This window comes from Epinephelus fuscoguttatus, linkage group LG15, assembly GCF_011397635.1.
Source record: "Epinephelus fuscoguttatus linkage group LG15, E.fuscoguttatus.final_Chr_v1".
Taxonomy (NCBI): Eukaryota; Metazoa; Chordata; class Actinopteri; order Perciformes; family Serranidae; genus Epinephelus; species Epinephelus fuscoguttatus.
In genome coordinates, this window is record NC_064766.1 from 18,140,765 (window position 1) to 18,166,564 (window position 25,800).

Sequence of the window (25,800 nt, forward strand, 5' to 3'; positions counted from 1 at the left end):
GCATGTCATGTAAGTACATGGAAATATTCTAACATTTTTGTCTTTAACTGTTATCAGTCTTCTCAGGGGCTGCAGATGAAACTAGCCCTTTGCATTATCCCTGACAAATAGAAAAACAAAATATAGTAATTAGTTGTTACTATGTGTCAGGGTAATATCCCTGTTAATCTTCATGAGCAAGGATTCACAGTTATGAATGGGACAAGTATGAAAGACCAAATCACAGACATGCATAAACCAACTTATTTTCTTCCATAGTTATCTATGATTGACTAGCCAAAATCAAAATGAGATAACAGATACAAAAAGAGGATGATATTATTAAAGTATGCTACAAAGTTTTGTATAATTGAAAGAATGATCCATTTGGATCAATAACACTTCTAAGAATGTTACATATGGGTAATACCTGTATATCTAAGAAAAAATAATCATAACTTAACTAAGACAGTGCTACATCCACTTATGTTTACAACAGTAAGTCTTTTTAAACAAAAAATATAGATGCCATGCAAACCAGAGGGAAATTCTTCCCATTCCCTGATTTATGTTCGAAATGATTTTGTTGTTATCACTCAGACCTGCAGGGGTCGACCTCAGCTGGGATCTCAGAGTCATGTGGACCGCCCATTCATCAGCCTCCTGCTGAACCTTATTGCTGTGTGAGATACACGCAGGAGGAAGTGTGCACATGCTGCTTTAAAAAATACTGTCGTCCGTAAATAATTTGTTTTAGAAAAAGAAAAGTAAACTTATCAGAGGTTAGAAAGTTGGTGATATGATCTGAATACAGATAGTTACGATAATGTCGTTGAGTATAGTCTGAATGCACAAACTCACTTTACTGCAGATAAACAAAAGAAAAAGATTGTTGAGCAACATTTTCTAAGCTGTGCGTCTTTCTAGAAGCAGGCAGAGGTGGATGTCCGGAGCTGCTGCCTCACAGAGATAAAACAGACGGAGGAGAAATACACAGAAACCCTGGAGTCCATTGAGAAGGTACATAAACTTCCTACTTTTCTATAGAGCACTGAGATGATATATCGTCACATACAAACAAATGGTTTTCTTTGGGTAAAGCACATACATTTCTGTACAGTTTTGGTGTACATCATTGATCTGTGATCAGTAGAAAAAATTATCATGGACTAATTTGTCACAACAGGAGATGTCAAAATGATAAAATAAAAAATAATAAAATAAAATAAAATTAAATTAAATCAGTAATAAAGAAAAATAAGACAAATGTAATTTAAAGGGGGATTTCGGGGAAATTCCCAATTATCATTTCCCCAACTTGACCTGCTATCACTCTTCTCTGATATATAATCCGATGTCTGTTTACAGTTTCAGAATGTGTGATCATATTATTTATAGATTCCAGTAAAATAATCAATTGATGAAAGAAACTGAGGAGAGACGCTAATATATTTCATTAAGGTTTTGTTTCTTTCTCCAGTATTTTCTGAATCCTCTGAAGAAATTTTTCTCCGCATCTGAAATTGACAAAGTTTTTGTCAACATTCCTGTAAGTCCTGCAAGTTTCCCTTTTTGTCCCCACATTGAAATAAAATGTTCAGATACCAATGTCGTCTTTCTCTAATGCAGGATCTGGTTAAACTTCACAAAAGCCTGATGGTCGACGTGCAGGACTCCATCTTAAACAAAAATGCCTTAAATCTCTACCAGATTTTCATCAGCTACAAAGAAAGGTATCCACGAACACCATCTATTTGCATTCATCTTTAGGTTACAAAGAAAGTATGTGAGCTGCAACTGCAGGGGCATCTCCCTAAATTTCCCTCCCTTTTGTTGAGTTATCTCTCAGTGATCATGTATAGAAGGTTTCATTTAAGGTCGACTAGGTCACTGTACTTTCCCCCTTGCAATCTGCCATCAGCACACTGACACAAACATACAGACAAGCGGACGTGTATATTTAATTTACATCAGACGATTTTGAAATATGGATCCTTCCTGCACACAGGCTGGCATTTGGAAATGATAAGCATCTACATGTTGCTATGTGTATCTTAAATAGGTTCTTATTTTATGGCATTTGTTCTAATTCAGTTCTCTATAATCTACAAAATGATCTCCACATATTAGAGGAAGGATTTTCTTCTCAGACATATTACTATGTAGTAGTTGACTGTCTTGCAACAGACTCTGTGCCAGAGAATCTCTTGATACCATCTTCGTCACGAGTAACATGATAACACCATATTACGAGTTACACTTCCTAATTTTAAGTGAGCACTTTATCACTGTCTGGCTCTTGACAACCCACTGTCCAGTGGTTCCACTGTCTTTATTTTGAATTGCAGACTGCTTATTTATGGAATATACTGCAGTCAGGTGGAGATCGCCATCGCTGTTTTAGACCTCATTTGCAAAGAAAAAGAGGATGTTCGTCTAAAGCTGGAGGTGAGACACCTGAATAACCCATGTACATGCTCACCCCCATACACACAGATCCAGTTTTCCAGCGGCTCCTAGTGTTTATATTGTGCACTACACATACATTGCATTTCATTTGCATGTATCTTATTCACTCCAGCCTTTGTAAATTTGAAAAACTATGCTGTGCTTGTATAAATGAATTAAAATAGATTATTTTATGTAGTATATTTGAAATAAAAGTAATATAAGGTATGATATTTCTTTATGAGGTGTGAGCTCAGGGCATGCACTTTAAAACAGGATACAAAAATATCCCACATCCTGTTCCACATGACAATTTGGTTTTGTGACAACTTTAAAACAAACAAGAACAGATGCATGCCATGAGAAACACATTGTTTTGTCTGTTGGTTGATCCGTCTTTGTAAAAAAGTGTCATTACCACCAAAGTCATCTATGTAATGATGCATTGATGCTCATGTCGCTCTAAATGTGTGTGTATGTATTTGTTGCAGGAGTGCTCAAAGAGAGCCAACAATGGGAAGTTTACACTGAGGGACCTGCTGGTTGTCCCGATGCAGAGAGTCCTCAAGTACCATCTACTTCTTCAGGTAGGGAGGTCTGACTCCACTCGTGTAAATCAAGAGTGTCAAACTGCATGTCTGAGAGTCTCTTTGTTTTTAGAAGGGATCAGTTTATTTCAGATCAGGCCTCTCTGAGGTGTGTTAAAGGGACAGTTCCCGATAAAATCAAAAATACAACTTACCTGTAATGCTATTTATCAGTCTAGATTGTTTTGGTGTGAGTTTCTGAGTGCTGGAGATATCAGACGTAGAGATGTCTGCCTTCTCTCAAATACTATGTAACTAAATGGCTCTTGGCTTGTGGGGATATCTTTCCAGTAGTCATGACCTGGTTAATCAAAAGAATCCACAGACCTTCATCTGAGTGCTGGCCTGGTGTAACCAGTAATTTCGTCCCAACCTCAGCAGGTAGACAAGACCTTTATCTGGGTCGTTGAGATCGCCATTAATGTTTACATTCGGGCTGTCATGAACATGATCCTCTCGTCCATGAGTAGCTGCACGCTTCCTTCTACACTTTTGAGATGGACTGTCCCTTTAATCCCTAAAGTTGTCTTGTTTTGACAGATATATGCTTGTTTTTAGCAATCCACAACAAAGCACATTTATTTTATACATGTCATGGCTTTAATTAGCAGCTCATCTGGAACATTTGGGGCTCACTACCTTACTCCAGGACACCACAGTTGAGCCAGGAAAAAGTAAAAATATCGCTCAGATTTTACCTGTTTCTGAGGGGATTCCAACCTGCAGCCATCCATAAAGATATACCACATACATGCCAATTTTATTTTTCTACTTTATTCTTTAAATTACAGCGAGTTTTGCTCCTCTGAAATGACCTCTTGGAGGTTGTATCAACATCATGTTAGATAATTCAGCTTGGACTATGCCTCTCTGTCAGTAAATAAGCGGCCACTTGAGGGCGACATTCTCCACGTCTTTGCTTCATGTTTGCCTCCCATCGCAGCATCTCAGCAGATTCACACTGCAAACCCCATCTATTTTGACAAGTCATTTAGGTGTTGCATATACTCTTCATTTCTTACATCTCATAAGAGAAATGCAGTGAATGAATGACTGAAGTAACATAATTTCAGTCTGGTTCAACACATTTCAACTCAGTTTTTAAGGGGAAGATAATTTATCCCTGCATTGTTTGTCACTTGATTGTGAAATAGATTTACAAGTGAAATTATTATTACATTACTTACTGATTACACATGATTGTATCCATGTCTTGCACTGCATCTGCTTCCTAGAAACCAGACATGCAACCTTTTTAAATCCTCCAATTTCACTACCTACTGATAACTGTGTGACGCTGTCTCCCCTGGTTAGTATGAATCAGAGGTCAGACTGTAGATGGCAGGGCAGACGAGGACAATGGCCAGAGAGCTGTTTTAAATTGTTGAGGAGGGTAAAGGCCTCCATGGCAAATGGTGGTGATCCTCGGTGTTCTCAGCCGCCCCTGAGGAGAGACTTTGGGAAGTGGGTAAATAGATGGGAAGGGAAGAGGAAGGAGTGGAGTGAAGTGAGAGTGGATACAGCTGAGCAAGTAGGCAGCACTGTAGCCCCATGGAGGAAAAATTAATCTTTTAATTTGGTAATGTTATTAGAGAAGTAATGAAGGGCAAACATGCTGAAGGTGATTGCACCTACCTTTTGTATTAGATGTTAGATATGATGTAAATATTGTTGTAATTTAATTAACACCATCTTCTACTATTCACAGCACATTACACAGCAAATATTGTCAGCAGTGTTTCAGTCTGGACTAGTATAAAGTTATTTGTCTCATGTTTTCTTTGCTGTTTGACTGCCTCTGTGCAGGTTAAACTACCCAGAAATAACTGCCACGTGTTGAATAATAAAACAGACGTACATATGTGTGGGTGTCGGCAGGATGGTGTGGTCAGAACTTCCCTTTTTCCTCCCATTACTTTCTTTAAGATGACACTTGACAGTATTTGTATAAAGCTGCACAGCTTCATAAAAATGTTCTCACACATGTTTTATTAATTATTCTGTGCATTCAGACAGCAGACAGCAGACCCATTTATCTGTCTATTTAGCTTCATCTTTCACTTCATTAAAAATGAATGATTATACTGCTGAAGCACATGTGCTACATCTTTGCCTAAAATCCATTTTCTGCCCTCAAATAAGATTAATTTAAGAAAATCTTCTGAATACAAGAGTATAAATGGAGCTTTATCATTATAAAAACTACATGAAAGCTCAGTGGTGGAAGAAGTATTCAGATCCTTTACTGAAAAGAAAAAGTATAAAACCAAACTGTGAAAAACATCACAAGTACAAGTGTCTTACTGTTATATATTATATGATTGGATTGTTGTGTTACATATCGATTCTGAATATCTTAAATGGCTTCAATGCTCATTTTCAGCAGTATCAATACACTGGTACCAGCTGTGCTTTCTCATTCTCACTCTTATTGTTAATGTTCACTACAGTCATTCTGTGCTTCTTTGCTACTAACTAAGTAAAGAAAAGTCGTCATTGTCATATCATAGGCTTATTATATTTCTAAAAAAAATAAAATTTAATAGAAATTAAAAATTCCATAGATGTTAATTTTTCTCGTAGTATTGAAAATATTGATATTTTTTGTCAAATTTCCATTATCATGACAACACCATCACAACACAATCCACCAATGTGTAAGCTGCATTTTCGTGTTGTAGCTGGTTGAGGTGAAACCGATTTTACCTACTGACGATATGTATGCAAATTAAAGTTTAACCTGCAAATTAATTAATATAGCTACCAAAAAAGTACAGAAAACAATACTCTTTTCCCTCTGAAATGTTTATTTATTTAATTATTTATCATTTATTTAACCAGAAAAACCTCTAGAGATTAAACATCTCTTTTTCAAGAGTGTCGTGGCTGAAACAGGCAGCAACATAAGTTACAGACAGACAACATAGAACCAAAATACAGAATAAAAATTTAAAGCTCTAAAAAGAAGCAGTATAAAACACAAAATAAGATTACTACAAAGAAAAGCCAAAAAGAAATGAACCATAAAAACGCAAAAATATGGCACCTACACATGATTACAAGGACCAGCTATGACATTGGCATATAAAAGATTGTGTACAGAAATCCTGCAACAGTGCTTTGAAATGGCCGAGAAGGACCAGTGAGTGCAAATGTAGTGGAGAAAGCATGTAAAGTAGCATAAAATTGAAGTACCCAAGTAAAGTATAATGATTTCAATTTTGTTCTTTAAGTACGATACTTGAGTAAATGTTCTTTGTTACATTCCTATTCCTATTCAGCTTTATTTTTAGTCACCTTTTTGTCCTAGAATACGATTAGTTTAAGAAAATTGGTTGTTGTCCCATTACATGAGTACAAGAAATTAATTTAAAAGTAATCTTCATTCAGTCAGTAACCCAACTACTCATCCTAACTGTGTTTGCCTGAGTGTGCAATTATGCATGTGAACACTGTCCATCTTTTCCTCTCTGTCGTCCTCCAACAGGAGCTAGTCAAACACACTCACGATGCTGCTGACAAGAGCAACTTGAAGATTGCTCTTGATGCCATGAAAGTAAGTGCGGTGCTTATGGAAAATGGTCTGTAATCACTGTGATTTCAGCTTGTTTCCAACAGCACACTAATTTAGTGGAAACAGCCTTTCATTGGATAACAAAAAGATAAGTCATAAATCATTCATGTTTCTCTGCAACAAATGTATGAGAAATGATAAAACTTTAAATTTAGGCTACATTACATTAGTGAGCGCTTCATACTTCACTTTTCCAGTCCTGATTGGAACCTGAGGTTGATAGGCAGCTGATTTCAGGACAGAAATGCAGGAAATGCAAAGCTTTAGATAGCATGAGAGCTCATAAACGCACAAACAACACCCTACAACATGCATATATAAACTTAAAGGAATATGTAGACATTTTACAATGTTTATTAACTTTATTGCCAAGAGTTAGATGAGATGATTGATACCACTCCTATGCCTGATTGTTAGATATGAAGCTACAGCCAACAGCTGATTAGCTTAGCTTAGCATAAAGACTGGAGATAAAGAAACAGCTAGCTTGGCCCTGCCCACATACCAGCTTGCTAATTAACAATTTAAAACAGTTTTTTTTAAAAAAAAAACAAAAAAACAAAATCTATACCAGAGTCAAATGTAAAAACAACGAGTTGCACTTTTATGAAGGGTTATGTACTCGACTGTTTCCCATAAAACTGCAACTTAACATTGTTTCCAGGCTTTATGCTAAGCTAAGAAAGCCTAACCACCTCTTGGCTCCAGCTTTATATTGAACCGTCAGTAAGAAGAGTGGTATTGATATTCTCATCTGACAATCAGCAAGTGTTTTTATATTTCCCAAAATGTACACACATATAAACCCTTTCACTACCACCAGACTTCGCTAACCTAATAAAATGTGTGTACATTTCTGTGTGTGTGTGTGTGTGTGTGTGTGTGTGTGTGTGTGTTGCCCAGGACCTGGCTCAGTTTGTCAATGAGGTGAAGAGAGATAACGAGACTCTAAGGGAGATCGACCAGTACCAGAGATCTATTGAAAACCTGGTAAATTAAAATCTTTTCCTACAGCTATAAGCAGCTTAAATATCATGTTTCATTTTTTGTAGCAGTTCAATTGTGCCGTAGCCCGAGGGAATCAGCCAGTAATTCAGGAAACAACTTACTGCTCTGAGTGTAGATTTAAGGGGTTAATGCAGGTGGAAGCTAACATACTTTACTCACTACACCTGAATAAACCTAATTATAGTTCATGTCATGTCACCGTGCATTTCTGCGAGTTTCATTTTTTATTTTTTTCCAAGAATTTCCTTCTGAAGCATGATAAGATAAAATTACACTTAAACTTTACATAAAAAAAACCCCTCCCCTTAAAGGTCCCATATTATGCTCATTTGCAGGTTCACACTCATATTTTGGGTTTCTACTAGAACATATTTACGTACATTAATGTCCAAAAAACACATTATTTTTCTCATACTGTCTGTAGCTGTATTCACCCTCTGTCTGAAATGCTCCGTTTTAGCGCCTGTCTCTTTAAGCCCCCTCCCAAAAAAGCCCAGTCTGCTCTGAGTGGTCAATGTTTACGGGTCTTAGACATCTGCACTCTTGTGTCTGTGTACTATTATTGCAGCTGGGAAATGACTAACAGCACTGTAGTGGCACTATCTATCTTTATAAGGTATAGTTGTGACATCACAACGTCATTGAAGTCCTGACAGCTTGTTTAAAGACAAAGGTTTCTGAATACAGATTGTGTGCATTTCTCCATGGATTGAGCATTTTATATACTTTCACAGTATTTAAATAGCATGTATACCTGCTTTATAATAAAGAAAGACATAGAAATCAATTAGTTTAAATTAATCTGCAACAATTCTGATGATTGACAGGAAGGCAATCCAGGCACACCGGAAAAAATATAGAAAAATGAGGAGGGAACTTTTAAAAAGCCTTTATTGTAGTGGCTAAATCATTAGAAGAGCTGATGTGTTTCGCCTTCACCAGGGCTTTCAAAAGAAATTCTGATTATTAATCAATTGTGTCAGTATTCAGTGTAATAAATATTCCCTGATTCCAACTTTTCAAATATGAGGATTTGTTTCTTTCTTGCTTTTTTATTTTGAATCATTTGTGATAATAAATGTCTTTAGTCTGCTGGCCAGACAAAGAGACAAGAGATTTGAATACATCGAGGCTGTGGGAAATTTTAATAGGAACTTGGTAAAACCTTTATTTTTCACCTTCTCTTTGTTTATAAAAACAGGAAAGAAAACAAAATAGACCCAACTTAGAAAATGGATCACCAGAGTACTTATTTTCTTACTTTCCTCTCAGGGCTTGTGTAATTTTCTGACATTTTACGGAAAACAATTAATTTAGAAAATAATCAGCAAATTAATCCGTAATTAAAATAATTGTTAGCTGCAGCCTTAAACCAGTTAATGGATGAAGTTGCTCATAGCAGCTGCATCTTAATAATTATTGCCATAATTAAAATATCAAATTAAACAGCTGTTACATGTGAGACATTCTGACAGAGTGGGTTTCAAAGTGGAACACCGTAAAAAATCCCGTTCCAGGGCCGTGCAGAGCGCACCACAAGCATATCTTATGTAAGGTGAAATATATGGAACGCACCTCATACATAAGGCAAGAGAAGCCATCACAAAATGTGGTAATGAGAAAGGAGAACAGGATGAGATAAGGTGGCGAAGGAAGAAATCAGTTGACAGAACCAGTAGCAGGTTGGAACCAGCAGCAGAGGACACTGTGAGGGAGAGAGCTTGTCAGGTTATGAAGACCTTCTACTTGTCTTGATTGAACAGAATTGGCGACTCGATGTGGATGTCATTGGTGATAACAAGAGCCTGCTGAAACTGATGAGCTGATGGTGCCAGGACTTACATGGTGTTTTATTGGGAATACCATGATATGCAGTTTGGAGGGGAAAAAAAATGAAAACCAGTAATATATAGGTTGGATATCTGGGTTATATTTAAAGTAGCTGAGAGACACACATTGTGTAATAGATAGTTAATGCTGGAAATGTGTCCCCAGTGACACATTTAAACACATTAGAAGTATTTTACTATTATGCATTTAACTGGACTTGGTTACTTATTAATGCATTTATTTCCAATGCATATATGTCATCCATAATTCATCCATATTTTATATTCATTTTAACTCCCTCTTTTTTTACTTTCAGAATCAGCCTCTACGCAGCTTTGGTCGACCAAAGGGTGACGGAGAAGTGCGCATGGTCTCCAGTGTTGACAAGAGGAAACAGGACAGGTTGTTCTACTTTAACTTGAATGTCGCTTTACTGAAGCGTAACACATTTACCATACGTCTCGACAGTGTGCAAGAGCAAAGTGTTATGTAACACTCCGTCTTCTTATTTTACAGACACATCTTTCTATTTGATGTGGCTGTCATTGTGTGCAAGAGGAGAGGCGACAACTATGAGATGAAGGACATACTCGAACTCAACTACTTCAAGATCACAAACAACCCCACTACGGACAGAGAGGGTAAAAAGGTCAGTTGGCTGCATACAGACAAAGTAGTACCATACATAAGTGACGACACCAGAAATTTTCACAGGGGTGGCCAGATGGAGCCACTGTAAATCTTAGGGTGGCACACCAAAACCAAAAGCCATAACTGAATTTAAGGAACTCTAGGCGATTCATTGTTCCTCAAGTAGCCTGACTGTCCTTTTCTTGAAAACACACACACACTGATTGTGAGGAATAAAACATTTACTGTGAACAAGCCATCTCAAGTTTAGGGGAGACTCGTGGGTACCCATAGCACACATTTTCAATCATTTATCTTGAGGTGAGAGTTCACGGGAGCCTTTTGAAAATGGCCATGCCAGCTGTTCCCTCGCCAAAATTAAACCTATATTTGGAGTGTTATTGTGCCCCCTCCCCGACAAGCTTTGCTGACATGGCAGGTACCAGGGGATGCCTTACACCATGTTCACACCCTGATATGTCAATTGTCGAGCAGCCGCCTGTCAGCAGTCGCCTGGCCTTTCACACCAGAAATGCATTTCTCCATGCTGGTCAGCAAGCGATTCTGCTCCTCTGCTCTGTTTTTAATCACATATAGAGGTCTGTCCCCTTTTGCTTGTGCGTCTGTATGTGCCCTCTTGTCCTTCTTGCTCTCTGTTGAGACACAAATATGTGGAAGCAAGGGATGCATATTCTATCCGTCATCATAATTAGATCATTTATATCACATCCAGTATAACATTTATATTGTTCGGAATAGATTATCAGTGTGTTGTCTTGCCAGATTCGCTCGCAGCTTGTGGATAAAGTAGACCAGGCACTGAAACTATTGCTGCAGATTGCAAGCTGGCTGTGGAGCTTGGGGCAGCAGCATGTCCAGTGTGAAGAGCCCCATTGCTCATTGGGCAATGGGGGCAAATGATGTGGGCAGCATTCCAAGGAAAATTGGTGCACTTTGCGGTGCTTTCGTGTCCTGGGATTAGGTTGTATGGTTTCAGAAGATAACACAAAATACCACTACCTCTGTGCCCCCCCTTGGGGCACCACTGCTAAACATATGAATGAACAGATGCTGCACTTAACACTGCATTGAATATTGTCTCTCTAGCTGTATCTACATCACATTTCGATTAGTTTTAGTTTATATTCGTTCATACCAATCACTTCACACCATTAAACTACACTTCTATGTGGGAATGTTGCTACTCAACATGTTTGGCTGCAGATTTTATAGCTAAAATAAATGTTAGTAATCTAGAGTGATATTTTCCCTCTCTCTGGTGTAGGGTCAGTCACCCCTCACAGTTTATACAGTATGCTATTTTTCACCTCGTGGGAACGTTTGCAGGCCGTATTGTAGTGAGGGGACTTGTTGATGTCTTGCTGATGTATGCCCACAGATGGTGTCTTCTCACTCTGGTGCTAATTGCTAATGTGAAACTGACAGCTTGCCAGAATGGGATGGTTGTGCGTTTATTATCAAAGGGACTCCATTATCATACTCATTTACTCTATTGTGCTGTCACGATCAGTGTGTGTTGTGTGCTTGTGTGGGACATGTGTATGGCAGCAACTGGTATTTGACAAGTACAGTCATGGTCTTGGCGTGTTTTTGGGGGATTATGTGTGTGGTTGGCATTATTTCGGCTTGTATCTAGCATTATTTCGAAATTAACAATCTTGTACTGACACAAACAGTGTAATTTTGCTCGGGCGCGTCATTATTTTTATCTTCCAACATTATGTTGCACAAAAGGATGCAGACTGGTGTGAGAAATTATTTGCAGCAAGACACTGAAACACAGAAAAAGACAAATATTCACAGACATACAGATTCTGTGTACCCTACACCCACCTGAGCACACACTCACAAACACACACACTGCAGGACAGAGATGCTAATATCAGGTGATGAATGTGCGCGGTCCTCCAAGGCTGCTTATAGCTATATATCATTTTCTGCTAAATGAAACTTCAGAGTGTGGATGTGGTGCCACTGAGCACCCACACAGTCATCAATGATTTAACACTCAGCCAAGCTCTAAAACACTCAGGACTTTGCAGGGCTGGCCAATCACTGACGGGTAAACCCTACCACTTTTCCTGTTATTAGATATGACACAACAAGCTGGAGCAGATTAGGGTGGCACAAACTGAGAGGTTTGGGAATTGATTGAAAATCGTTTCCAAATATGCCCACGGGCAAGGCATTTAACGTGTAAGTGCTGCAGTGGATATTTAGTGCCCAGCGGTTGAAGAATGTGCCAAGCTGTGAATGTGTTGCTGAAGAGAAAGTGATAGTTAGGTTTACACCCAGAATGTCCGAGCACTTTTGCAACTGTGCTTTCAAGTTTTGATGCTGTTTCTAAATTTAGGATGCATTTGGAAAATAAAGATCGAACGTCGTATTTGGCTCCTCTGAAGCAGATTAGCTGACTCTGCCTCACTGTCATCACAGCATCATAGTCCTCTTTGGCCAGAACTCTGGTTAAACTTCTATTGCTGCTGCTCTTTTGACATCATTAGAAAAAAAAAACCAGCAGCCAACTCACTCTTGGTTGATCAATGAGCCTGGTGGCAACAATCTTGGCACCAGGACACATGAAATAAAGCCAGTGACGACTGATGATGGCATTAAAGTTGTTATCTGTAATGCCTGGCCGCATGCTCCAAACTGATGGGGGGCAGCATTTTACCTCCAAGCCAACCATACAAGCTCTCTTAGCTTTTTTAGTTCAATAAATAAACAAAATAAACTCACCAAATGTCAATACAGGAAATGTTTTGACACCTTTTTTTCATATCAAACAGAAAAATACCTTCTGAATTCAAGTTTCGCTTTTTCACTGAACTGAAGGCCCTGACACACCAAGTCAACAGTTGGGCGATGGTCATTGCTGAGTCACTGAGAGTCTGTTGCCCTGGTCGGTGTGGTGTGTCTCGCACTGTTGCCCCTTGTTGGCCTCCATTGGCTTTTTGGGGGTCAATTTAGCATGTTGGATTGGTGTCAGTGAAGGCAGAGCCCATATGTGAATGAAATCACTCAGATTGGCAGTTCGGCTCAGCGCACAACAAGAGAAACACAAGTGAGGAAAGTAAACAAAGAGCTAAAGTCAGGAGGAAGTGAGATCAAAACAAACTTGTTGCATAAAGTAAGATAATTTTTTATTAGCCACTGAGCTCTTTAGCAGAAACCTTTCGCGATGGTTTGTGTTATTCTTCACTGGTGCATGGTATAAATACCTTGTTCGTTTAACATTGGATTGTGTTGTTAATGTGCTAACCGGCTAACTAGCATCAACTTGGTCTTCCGGTTTCCCTTTTTGAATGACGTTTAAAGACGTCTGCTGGTGTGTTCATGAACAACTTTTTGAACGAGACATGGTGACGTGAGACGACACAGCCAGTGGGCCTTCGTCCGACTTCTCTGAAGTTGGTTTGGTGTTTCTGGACCTTTAGACTGCCTTAATTGCCTCGCTAACTAATCCTAAAACTTCATTCAAACACACCGCCTGCAGTCGTTTTGACTTGACCAGTGGACTTCATTACAAGATGATTGGCTGTTGAAACAGGTGACGAGCTTTACGTTCTAAAACCAGCAGTCAGCGATTTGACAAGCTGAGTTGCAGTTGACACCATCAGCCGGACTAAGGGAGCGATCACACTGAGATGAAACACTAGAAATATGACGCGTCTGACTGGCGTTCAAGCGCCTTTTTAGACAGGCGTTTTTTCGGCATCTTTTTAGACGCACATTTTTGTAGATGCTTTTTTAGACGCATGTAGACGCTGAAAAGTTAAAATCTTTTCAACTTTTTTGAGCGTCAGACGCCAGTAGCGCATTGAATAAGCGCTTCCAGCGTGGGCACCACTGCTAAACATATGAATGAACAGATGCTGCACTTAACACTGCATTGAATATTGTCTCTCTAGCTGTATCTACATCACATTTCGATTAGTTTTAGTTTATATTCGTTCATACCAATCACTTCACACCATTAAACTACACTTCTATGTGGGAATGTTGCTACTCAACATGTTTGGCTGCAGATTTTATAGCTAAAATAAATGTTAGTAATCTAGAGTGATATTTTCCCTCTCTCTGGTGTAGGGTCAGTCACCCCTCACAGTTTATACAGTATGCTATTTTTCACCTCGTGGGAACGTTTGCAGGCCGTATTGTAGTGAGGGGACTTGTTGATGTCTTGCTGATGTATGCCCACAGATGGTGTCTTCTCACTCTGGTGCTAATTGCTAATGTGAAACTGACAGCTTGCCAGAATGGGATGGTTGTGCGTTTATTATCAAAGGGACTCCATTATCATACTCATTTACTCTATTTCAAGCGTCTTTGAAGCGTCTCATTTCTGAACTGGACTTTACTTCTTACCATCCTGCTGATAATGTTCAGTTTTTGAATGTTTTGAACAAAAAAAAATTATCGTACACATTGCACCTTAATGGCGGTACATCAGACCATTGAATCAATCTCCAGTTACTTGTAGTTTTCTTATCTTTCCAGTATCATGTACTGTTTACACTTAAACCCACAAATACAGTATAACAACCTGCCATATGTGTCTGAGATTTATGTTACAAATATAAAGAAAAAAAATGCAAAGCCTGAAAGAGGTAACACTTAGTTACTGTGCTACCCACCATTTTATAAAGTACACACTCTGTGAGTCAATCATTACAGTGCAACTGTAGCCATGTTTCCCTTCTATTCACATTAATATGCAAATGCACATATGCATTCATGAGAAAATGCATTCAGTTTGATTGCCGTCTTCCTTCTGACCTTCACAGTGGTGCTACGGGTTCTATGTGACTCACCAGCAGGGACACGTCGGCTTTGAACTCTTTTTTAAGACCAGAGAGCTGAAGAAGAAGTGGCTGGATCAGTTTGAAATGGCCATGTAAGTACACGGACACATGAACACCGCACAGTTTGTAACCAACACAGAGGACCAGTGTGTGTGTGTGTGTGTATATCACAGAGAAAGCTAACCATGTGCTTGTATGTGTGTGGTGTTTATTTTCCTTTGTTTGCATGCATGTTATTCCAAGGCCGACAGAGGTGTTGACTCTTTCATGTGCACTGTTTGATCAGGTCTTTGCTGTAATCAAGCACACACTGCTGACAACAGTACGATAACACACACACACACGCACACACACACACACAAACCCACACGTTACACATAAACTGCTCCAAAGCGCTGCAAAACTACAAAGAAGTCACTCTGCCTCGATGGTTCTTCAAATCAGTGCTTTATGGAGGTATATCTTTTGTATTATTTTGTAACAGTGGGAGGTTTTTCTCAGGCAGATATCCTGTCTGCATCCTTTGTTGTGTTGATTCAGGAGAAGACAGTGTTGTTTTGACATTACACTCTGATTCACTGAGCAAATGCTTGTGTGTTTTGGGTGGATATGTATGAAAACAACATTCCTGATATGCATGCTGACTACCTGCTTTGGCCTTCCCGAGTACAACTTCCAGCTCTCATAGTGTACTGGATTATATTTGATGTATGGGATACACTTTCTGTAACATGTCTATGATGCATTATAAACATACTTTAATGCATTATAATCTGCTTATAGAACTGTGTAATAAGAGTTAAGCACACTTAAAGAATCACAACATATCGCTCATTGACTTTTTTTGCAAGGATCATAGTTTATTCTTCTTCTCATAGTTATAATGCATCATACTCGCTGTTGTACTGCATAATCTGTAATGCACTGTTTACATGCCTCGATAAGTAAACTAGTGCAGAATGCTGCAGCTCGTATTTAACTGGGACAAATCGTAGGTCACACATCACCGCAGTTCTCGCCTCCCTCCACTGGTTGCCTGTTAACCCCAGAATTGATTTTAAGATTCTTTTAATAACAGCTCAACATGGTTTAGCCCTCAGTTATATAGCTGAGCCTCTGACTACCTATGCTCCAAGTCGTGACCTGAAATCTTCAAGCCTACCCTCACTAGTCGTCCCTAGATAGTCCTTTGCCATCAAGGCCCTGAGGCTCTGGAATTCTCTGCCTGAGGATATTAGGCTGGCTAGCACATTACCAGTTTTTAAATCATAGCTTTAAACATATCTTATAGGAAAACTTTCCCTTTTATAGCCTGATTTGTACTTTTTGATTTTTAACTTTAACATTTTATTTTCATTTGCTCTATATTTGCCTCTGTACACACTATTTTTCTCTGCTCTTAACATTTTTAAAAATATTTTAATTGTTATATTTGTCTTATTTCATGCACTTTGTGAAGCACTTTGTAACCTTGTGTAGATAAGTGCTATACAAATAAAATTATTATTATATTAAATCATTAAACTATGGCAATAATATGATTCTAAGATATTCTAAGTATCCATTAGGTGCTTTAAGTGAAGCAATGAAATCCCAGACGTACAGGCAAATATAATACATTACAGACTTGTTATATGTCACTGTAAGTGGTCATTGTTTGTGTTAGGTAAAGGAAAAAAAAAAATCATTAAATTTATGTGAGAACAACACACGAAATACTGTTAAAGGAATTCATTTGAAGATGAGCACTCCACTTTGACAAACCTTTTTTATGATAGCTAGGTATGTAATAGGTAATAAAATTAAACTTTACCTGTAGCTGTATATTTTACTTTTATGTAAAAGTTTATTAACAACACCAACTTCTTGATAAAAAGGTGCAAACTATGCACTGGTGTTAACATTTGGTATATCTCAAACTTTAAAGGGATATTTCACTTTAGCAGAATTTGCCAAAAATTCTTACCTCGATTTAATGTCACCTACAAGTAATCGAGCAACCACTAGCGTCTCTGTCATCCGCTGTCAACACCGTCATTCCTCCTCGGTTTCAGGCTCCTCATTTACTTCCATTTATTTTGAGGACCAAGTCTAAATACAATACATGTGTTATGTTATAATATGCTTTTTGAATATTTTTGAGTGCTTATAACAATAATTATACAGTGCTAATAGAACGCAATATAACGACAACAACAATTCTATTTATGTGCCACCTTTAAAAGCAGAGTTTACACAGTGCTTTCACAAAGCAAAGCCAAAGCAAGCTACCTCAGAGGCAATATCATAATAGAGGCCAGAAATTAGGGCAAGACAAAAATTAAGGTAACACTGAACAAAAGATAAGCATAAAAACATATTAAAAAGAAGAAGACTGATGATAACCACAGATAGAGATAAAAACAATAATAGCAATAAACACAAAATAACACTAATGGTAATAACAAGGAGGCTCAAGACATTATAAAAAGATAAAACACCCTTCAAGACCACTAAGCACTTGACACCTTCTGAAAGCCTTATGTGTAATTTCTCAGATTTAAAGAAGAAGTTTCCCACCTCATCCTTCTTGGAACATTTTTTTCCCACAGATACCGAGTTTGTGTCTGAAAACAGCTTTGTGTGCCTCTGTGCATTGGGTAATGACACCAGGAGGGGTCCATTCAGAAAGTGAAAATTGTACCTGTAAAGAGGATGTGGGCTCCTGATGAAGGACTCACTTATGGGAGCACTCAGTCTAAGTGGCTTCTGGATGGTGTGTTCAATGCGAAAACGTGTTTTTGTGTCAGTCGTGTTTGTGTGCATTCCAGAAAGGCTGCTTATTTCTGCTGTTCATGTTTCCCCTCTCACATTTGAATGCATGTGGCTCAAAATTGATATTTGTCTGGGCCCTCGTCGTTCACATGAACATATTTACCGGAGGTAAAATTGCTGTTTTGAAGGAACCAAATTGCAGATTGTTTTTGTCACGACAAAGTGGTTTTATTGAGTTAATAAAGAAATGATTAGGAATGTTTTGTGTTTTAAGCACATTGAAAGAAAATTGTTCCCACTACTGAGATGCACTGTCATTACAGAACTTTGGTCTGGACTGAAATATTTCTGCAAATACCAGATGGGTTGCTATGAAATTGTGTACAAACACTCATGGTCTGTAGAGGAAGAATCCTAATGATTATGGTGATCCCCTGACTTTTCTTCTCACAACCACCATTGTGGTTTTGGGTGAAATGTCTTAACAGCTATTTCAATCAGGAGATACTCATTCTGAATGAAACTTACAAGTATGAAAAATATGAATAGTCTTTGGCATTTAGACCACATTGTGATATATATATTTTGAGAGGGGTGGTGAAGCCGTAGTCAAAACGGGAACTCCCACATGGAGTCTAGACGCTGGTAGTGGTGGTGATGAGATAAAGAAAGTGCTGAGGATATGACAAGGAGTGGACATTTTATGAGCTGGATCTGGGCTCTGGATATGATAGGTCAATGGGGTGATGGAGGGTGTTGCAATTCAGCCTAAAATGACAGCAGCAGAGAGCAAGAACAGATTTGAAGTTTGACAGTAGCAACATGATAGGCTGATCGAGATCATGGAAATATCTCAGGATAAATTACCTTAAAACTCCAATTAAACGCCCAGTCCCCTTTACTAGAGCGGTGTGGCTACACAATTAGACTAATAAAGGCCTGTCTCAATTAGAGGCCTGGTCTGGTTGCGAAGCAGTTCATTTTTATAGAAGTTCTTTGGATGTATAAAACCGGGTTGTTGGCTACCCACTTGAGCTAATGTTAGTTAGCTGTTTAGATTATGCATACAAATATAAATGTTTTAACTTTTGTCAATATGTAGATGCTACACATTGTTAGCTTGGTTAGATTCTTCACAGTTCAATTGTTCAGGTCATTTTACCGGAACCATGAGCACCAGAGAAGACCATAATTCATTCAGATTTACCGGCATGACGAAAGAACAAGTGGTGACTCTCTACCTCTGAAGCTGTCATGAAGTCAGAATATGTGTCCAGTCCCTGATTACCATATTCATAATCCTTTAGTCCGTAAGGGTCCTCAGATCAAAAGAATCAAAAGGTTTTTCATGTTGTGTCAGTATGCTGGGTGCCATTATCCTCAAGTGCCGTAAAACCAGTGGTCATAAACCCCTCTCTCTGATGCCTTGTCTGTCCAAACTAGATCAAACAAATGATTCGTCATTGATATGTTATTCAAAGCCTAATTTTTATACATTATATTGTACTGGTTAAAATAAACAATTTCATCGTATTTCCCATCTTTATTGAGCAACTGTTTTCTTTAAAAGGAATTAAAGGTCTGTCCCATACAGACGCCTGTCCCATATATAAGCCTCTAATCTGAGATTAGCGATTTAAGCGAATTATAGCCCGGGCTACCAATTTGAGTTTATGTACTGTATGTTAACTTCGAACTTCAAGTCAAAATTTATGTTTGTCCAATACTTTTATTACATTCCCGTCAGCCTCAGATGTACTTTGTGTTTAGTGCTAATTAGCAAATGTTAGCATGCTAACAGGGCATGCTCAACTAAGACTGCTAACATGGTAAACATTGTCCTTGCTTAACATCTGCATTTTAGCATAGCTTAAAGCATTGCTGAGTATGTATGATATCTTTGTTAGGGTTAGGGGTTATGATAATAAATAAGCACCCCACAAAGGACGTCATGTACTTACGGTAAAGTTACATGGGTTAGGTTTGGGAAAAGAAGCATGATGATGACATACCTTAAAATAACTCATAGTTCACTTAGTTTCACACGGTTCCAAACAACAGTCTCCTGGGGGAAAGTTCCATTTGTTTGTGACCCATCCAACCACCCCAACCTGACCCCTAAGGCAGGTTTACTCTTTACTCCAATCAGTACATTGCTCTTCCTGATTACACGGGTTAAACAGGAATTGTGGGGCAGTATTTTTCAAAGGAAAACGTATGAACAATGCATTAGAACAGCCTGCTGTGCTTTCGTACAGCATGACACAGTCACTAGCCTGGCTGTAGACTCTTATTTTCATTTAACCAGCTTTTGCTCTTACTCCCTGTCTCAGATCAAATATCCGTCCAGAGAAGGCCAACCACAACTCTCACCAGTTCAAGATGCACACCTTTGAAAGGATCACCTCCTGTAGTTTCTGTCACCTCTTGCTCAGGTAATATCCCGTCATATGAACAGACTGTTCTATTTTGGATTATTATGTGGACCTGATGAAGTCCCTGCAGATGTTTCTACAGGAGACTTCAGTCCCACAACTGAGACAGGGTGAACATGAACTGTAAGCTCACCCACTGTTCTCAGATGGCAAATCATCATGTGTTATTGCACTATTCTTTGGAAAAACACACTTTCAAATCTTTTTGATATTGACGGAATGAAAGGAACACCATGACATTTTACATTTCAGTCTTCAGCCAGTTTTCCTCAAGCACTTCTTTGAAATTAGCCTCTCACTGAACTGGAAATGGCTTATTAGCACTGGGTTTAATTGAAAGAACTAGAGACTTCAGACTTTTAGCTGTGTCAGTTTTCAGCAGACAGGATCAGTTTTATGGTTCTGGAAAGCTGAAGGACATTTCCAGTGTCATTTTTCTTATCATGAGACTGTGACAGAAGCCTGGAAATTCAAAATGTCAAGGTATTTCTCTTAAGGACGCTGTTATGCATAAAATATATACTGTGGTTTATTGTGTCCAGGGGCATCTTTAACCAGGGTTATCTCTGTCAAAAATGTGGGCTGGGGGCTCATAAGGAGTGTCTGGGCCGACTGGGAGTCTGTGGGAGAACAGGTGAGATGGGACACTTTGGTCCTTTACAACTTATCGTAAAAACCAATGGCATCATTTCCATGATATTTTCTTTGTATATTTATGTCCCTCAGAGAACATTTCCTAATTTTTTTGGTGACCTTTCCTCTAGCGCCACCACCAGGCCACATTTTCCACCTACACTCACAAAATATCAAAATTTAAAAGGCAGATTTCTTTGAAATTTACTCTGCACATTGGTGCTCCCTGAGGGAGGACCTCTTTACATTTTAGGCACTCCATGAGCTTTCCTCCAGCCCCACACACTCATACCAGATTGCCAACCTTGTACATAAAATATCTTACAGCAGGTATAACGATCAAATTTGTTATAAATATTTATGGTTCTCAAAAGATTAATCTGTCTGACTGGTGTAACCCCTTCCCTTACTTTGCGACCCTCAGGCTCAGATTTCCACTTGAACATACCTTTATTCCCCCTTTACATAAAATCAAAATCGCATTATTTGAAAACATCAAAATACACATGATGCTTTGAAGTTAAAGATAAATTATGTCCTAAAGATATTCAGCAGATGTTGCATCTTACTCCTGTGTCAAGCTTTAGCTCTTTGTCACCAGTCTGGGGCTGTAGTCCAGGTACATTACCCATCCTGAATACACAGACAGCTAAAGGCAGCTCAGGCCTTTGACAAGCCTTCTCAGCAGAAGCGCTGTGGTCTTTATGCATTCTGAGGCGTGATGAGGGCCAGCAGGGGTTGACAGTTGAGGTTGTATGTCAGAAAGCCACCACACGCTCATATTGTATTCCTCTCACTGTGTCTGTCTCTCACCTGACTGCAGATTCCGCCAAGCCGAAACCCAAGGTAAGACCTGAACTATTTCTCTTCTTTAACTTAGACACCGACACAATAAGTGAAGCATAACATAGCAGATAAGATAATATGACGCACATGTGGAGGTCTGATTGGCCAGACTCATGTGAACACACAACAGTGGGTCAGTCAGATGTCCTGCTGCTGCTCTGTGGGTTGGACATCATTTACTTTAATGGCGCATTACTTACAGTTTCTTTAGATGTAATCGATAATGGAACATATGTCATAATAAAACTATATTTAGACACTTTAAAAGTCTTCATAGTCTTATTGCTGTGGTGCACCTAAAGGAACAGTGTGTAGGATTCATAGGATTTAGTGACATCTAGTGGTGGGGACTGCAGATTGCAACCAGCTGAAATTTCTCCCATGTACCAAGCATGACACCCCATTTAGGATTCCCTCAGTATTTGTTGTTCATGAGGTTTTTACCATGAGCCAAATTATCTGCAGAGTCTACTCCTTTCCAGAGCAACCAGGCCAGATAATTAAAACCAGTAAAAACACTGAATAAAGAAGTTTCACATTAGATATCAGTGTTTTTCCAGTGCTGTTCAGTTCATTGCCGAGGGGCTGCTCACTACAGTAGCCGATGCAAAACGTCTAATGGCTCTCTTCAGACCAAATGTGTTAAAGCCAGGTTTCGGCACTTTTGGATACAGTATCTTTGGAACCAAAAGTAACCTTTTAGACATAGGTCTGCTTAGCGTTTCCACCACAAACAGTACTCTTTTGTGTGAGGCAGCAAAACATCCTTTCATTTTATAGTCACAGTTTACTAGTATACATAAAACTCTCCACGGCATGACCAATGGTTACATAAACCAGCATCAACTCAGCCAGACAGCCAGAACAGACTGCAGTGTTCACAGCTCCACATTTTAGTACCAGATCTGTGTGCTAGGTAACCCAATGGAGGGGTGACCAAAACTGGGGATGGTACAGAATGATTCCACTGGCACCATCCACACGGAAAAAAGTGTACCGAACTGTACTGCACCATACTGCTTGGTGGAAACGGGGTTTAGAAACATGGTGGACTCCTTAGACGAACACCCGCTCCCTTTGTAGATATAAACAGCTCATTCTAAGGAAACAAAAATACAGCGATCCTTATTTTCAGGTGATTAAACACTGAAGAAAACATAGTTATTCTGCCAGTATATCCCCCTTAATCCCACACACTGGACCTTTAAAGCTTCATGTAATTCACCTTTCAGAAAATGATGAGTACTTTTAATTTTTAAACCAAAATGGGCAAAATGAGTCACTTCGCAACAAATGCAAGAAATTCAAGTGTGCCTCCCAGACATTTCTGTCTCTGCAATTTGTGACAGCTAATCTAAAAAGTGAACACTCTATGATACCCTGGTGTGTTGTGGACAAAAGGATAAAAAGATCCAGTACTTATGATTTTTTTTTTATTACAATTTCCCCCCAAAAAGCAAAATCCTGAGAAAGAGAACTCCCAAATTTTACTCTTGTTGCCTGTCTTTCACTTTTAAAATGGTTAGACCACACATCTAAAGAGTAGAACACACAGTATGATTGTATTAAGAGTATGACTCATTCTTCAGGTCAGGCTGATCCTGCACAAGGACTAACAACGGCCTCTCCAAATTCCCTTTCTCTCTCTCTCTGTAATTCTTTTTTCCTCCCTTGTTTTCTTTGTTTTTCTCCGTCTTGCTTACTTTCTCTCTCCATCTACAGGAAAGCACAACACCACCAGACCCAGGTCAGTATGGCACGACCATTTCACCGCTTTTGTGAACCTGCTAAGGGCTTTACGTGGTACCTCTTAAGCCGCTTTCATCTCGGTTCTGTAACAAAACAAACACGGGCAGGATGAAAAGGAGACGGTTAGTCAGAGGCCAGAGAGAAACCTGGAGGAGATAGATGGTGGTTTAAAGCTCAACCTCAGATGTTATCATAGCCCTCACCCACCCCTCACATTTTTGATCAAATGTTACTCAACTCTTTCTTTTTTACTTTCACCCCCTGAAAAAACCCTGAAGATGTTTTCTTAGAAATGCACTGACATGATTTTCTCCTGCTCACATACAGGGTTCAAAGGAGGAAATGAGCAACAGCAGTTTCCTTCTGACAAATAGATTTGAGTAAGAATAACCAATGAATAATAGGATGCAGAGGGATCCCTTAACCAATGCACAAAAAAAAGCCTTTTTCTCACTGCGTGCCGTGATGCCTAAACCCAAGACGGCATTGAGATGAATTGGAGTGGGTGGAATCATTATGAGGACTATGGCAGGAGAAATGCTGGCAGAAAAGCACTTCCAGCACACTATATGCCTCGGCCTCAACCGCTGAGCTGTGCCTTTGTGATAAATCAATTTCCATAAGGGGCTTTATGAGAAAGACAGCCGTGCTTATTGTTCTTATTAAAAACATGAATGTGAGATATTCCATTCATTTGAGGTCACCGTCAGCTAATAGTCTCCTCGGGCTGGTTTGCAGGGGAGCCGTGGCTGTGGAAGGGAGGTGTGTCTGAGAGAGCTAGATGTGTGAGTCTGTGGAGAGTAAGTGGCTGTGTCTTTTAAGTTGGCAGGGGTGTTTAGTCTTAGCCTTAGCCGGATGCTTGTGGCTGTGTTTGTCTGCCATGCTGAGGAAAGATTGGAGCAGCACCGTACAGGAATCAAAGAGATTAATTTTTCTGCAAGAGTAAATCGCTGCTTTTTAGGATGGCGCATTCTGATGGTTTATATGGACCTCAATCAAACTGACTGTCAGGACGTCCACGTTTATGTAGGTGCTGGAGATGGATTGTGCTGAAACCTTTAGGACAATGACAGTTAGGAAAAGTGCTTTGTGTACATGATTAGCACAAGATGTAAAAATAATTATTGAAACAGACAAACTAAAAAAAATCTCACCCACCTCTCGTGATATCTAATCATTCAGATAGTTTTGGCTTTATTTGCCCATGTTTTGACACATCTGCCTGTGAGATTTCTGCTGTCAGCCCAATACAAAGCAGTTGTGATGGAAAATTTTGTTTATTGTGCTTAGAGCATTGAAAAAAATACATTTAAAGAGCAACTTAACAGCAGCCAAAAATCTTGGTTTTGCCAACCACACACTGCTGCAATGATAGAGAAGAGTACTCCAGGGTGCATCAGTACCCCGTACTTTGCTGTTGTCAGTATGAAGAAGAAGAAAAAAGCAAATGAAAAGAGAAAATGCATGAGAACATATCGTGGTGTATGTAGGTAGCAGTTGGCCCTAATGAGAATAAGAGGTGCTTGACTTTCAGTTTATTTCTGAGCACTAGAACTAACAGTGATTCTCAGAGCACTATATCTGAAACTATGAGCACTTGTAGCCAGTGCATTTACCAAGCGTGCTGAACTGAATGTATGTGCTCTGCTTTACACTCTGCTTAGTTTCTAACACACTTAATGCAAAACTATAAGCACAACTAACTGCTTTATATTCACTTTGCAATGTATGTAATAACACACTTCCAGCAAAACTTAAAATTGGTCTCTACACACTGCACTGTATAAATCTAAAGAGAACATTATAAGATTTCAGCCTTCACCTTTTCGGTCAGCAAAACTTGTTTGGTTTGTCACTGCTTCAAAAGTAATGACTTATTATATTGTTATTGTCCCTTCTTTTGCGTATTTGAGTTGCAAAAGTTCAAAAACGACCAAATCTAAACCAGTGGTTCCCAACTGGTGGGTCGCAGCCCAAAAGTAGGTCACAGGTCACCTCTGAATGGACTGCAAGGAACTAGCAAATGTGTAAAGCTTGTGTAACATGAGGGTTCGATATGTAGTGGTAGGGTCACTCTTGTTGAGAGTACACTGCAGGATGGAAACTTTACTATTCCCCACACTTCCGCAGCTTCACAACAACATTTCCCTATTACATTTCCTTGTTATGAGTCACATGTCTCTTAACTAACCAATGAGAAGCTAGAGGGACTTAGACTAAGGTAAATGTGTGTGAGGATTACTGAGGCAGATCCAGCAAATTATTTAACTGTTTTTAACAATGCTGCTGTGTATATTAACATGTTAATATATAAATAATAATTGCAAACATATATGTGTAAATAGTTACCTGTACAAACACTGTAAATGTATGTTTAGCAAATTACTGAAACACGTGAATGAACTTAACTTGTACACATTACATTTGTAAATGACACACTTTATTTCTAAGCACAGTGAATTTCTGGCACAGAGGTTTTATTTTAAATTGCTGTTCTCTGC

The 25,800-nt window shown here is 39.0% G+C and overlaps 1 protein-coding gene across 3 annotated transcripts in view; it reads left to right on the top strand.

Moving 5' to 3' along the window:
* Positions 1-25,800, top strand: part of LOC125902404 (guanine nucleotide exchange factor VAV3-like) — a 69,308-nt gene that overhangs the window by 18,734 nt on the left and 24,774 nt on the right. For 2 of the 3 annotated variants that reach the window (XM_049598713.1, XM_049598714.1), the window contains exons 6-19: positions 907-999; positions 1,460-1,528; positions 1,609-1,712; positions 2,328-2,427; positions 2,919-3,014; positions 6,502-6,570; positions 7,492-7,578; positions 9,743-9,828; positions 9,943-10,075; positions 14,865-14,974; positions 19,970-20,071; positions 20,614-20,705; positions 21,528-21,550; positions 23,273-23,297. In XM_049598713.1, coding sequence (XP_049454670.1) covers positions 907-999; positions 1,460-1,528; positions 1,609-1,712; positions 2,328-2,427; positions 2,919-3,014; positions 6,502-6,570; positions 7,492-7,578; positions 9,743-9,828; positions 9,943-10,075; positions 14,865-14,974; positions 19,970-20,071; positions 20,614-20,705; positions 21,528-21,550; positions 23,273-23,297 — 1,189 coding nt within the window. The remainder of the gene's footprint in view (positions 1-906; positions 1,000-1,459; positions 1,529-1,608; positions 1,713-2,327; positions 2,428-2,918; positions 3,015-6,501; positions 6,571-7,491; positions 7,579-9,742; positions 9,829-9,942; positions 10,076-14,864; positions 14,975-19,969; positions 20,072-20,613; positions 20,706-21,527; positions 21,551-23,272; positions 23,298-25,800) is intronic. The other variant, XM_049598716.1, reaches the window with a different exon arrangement.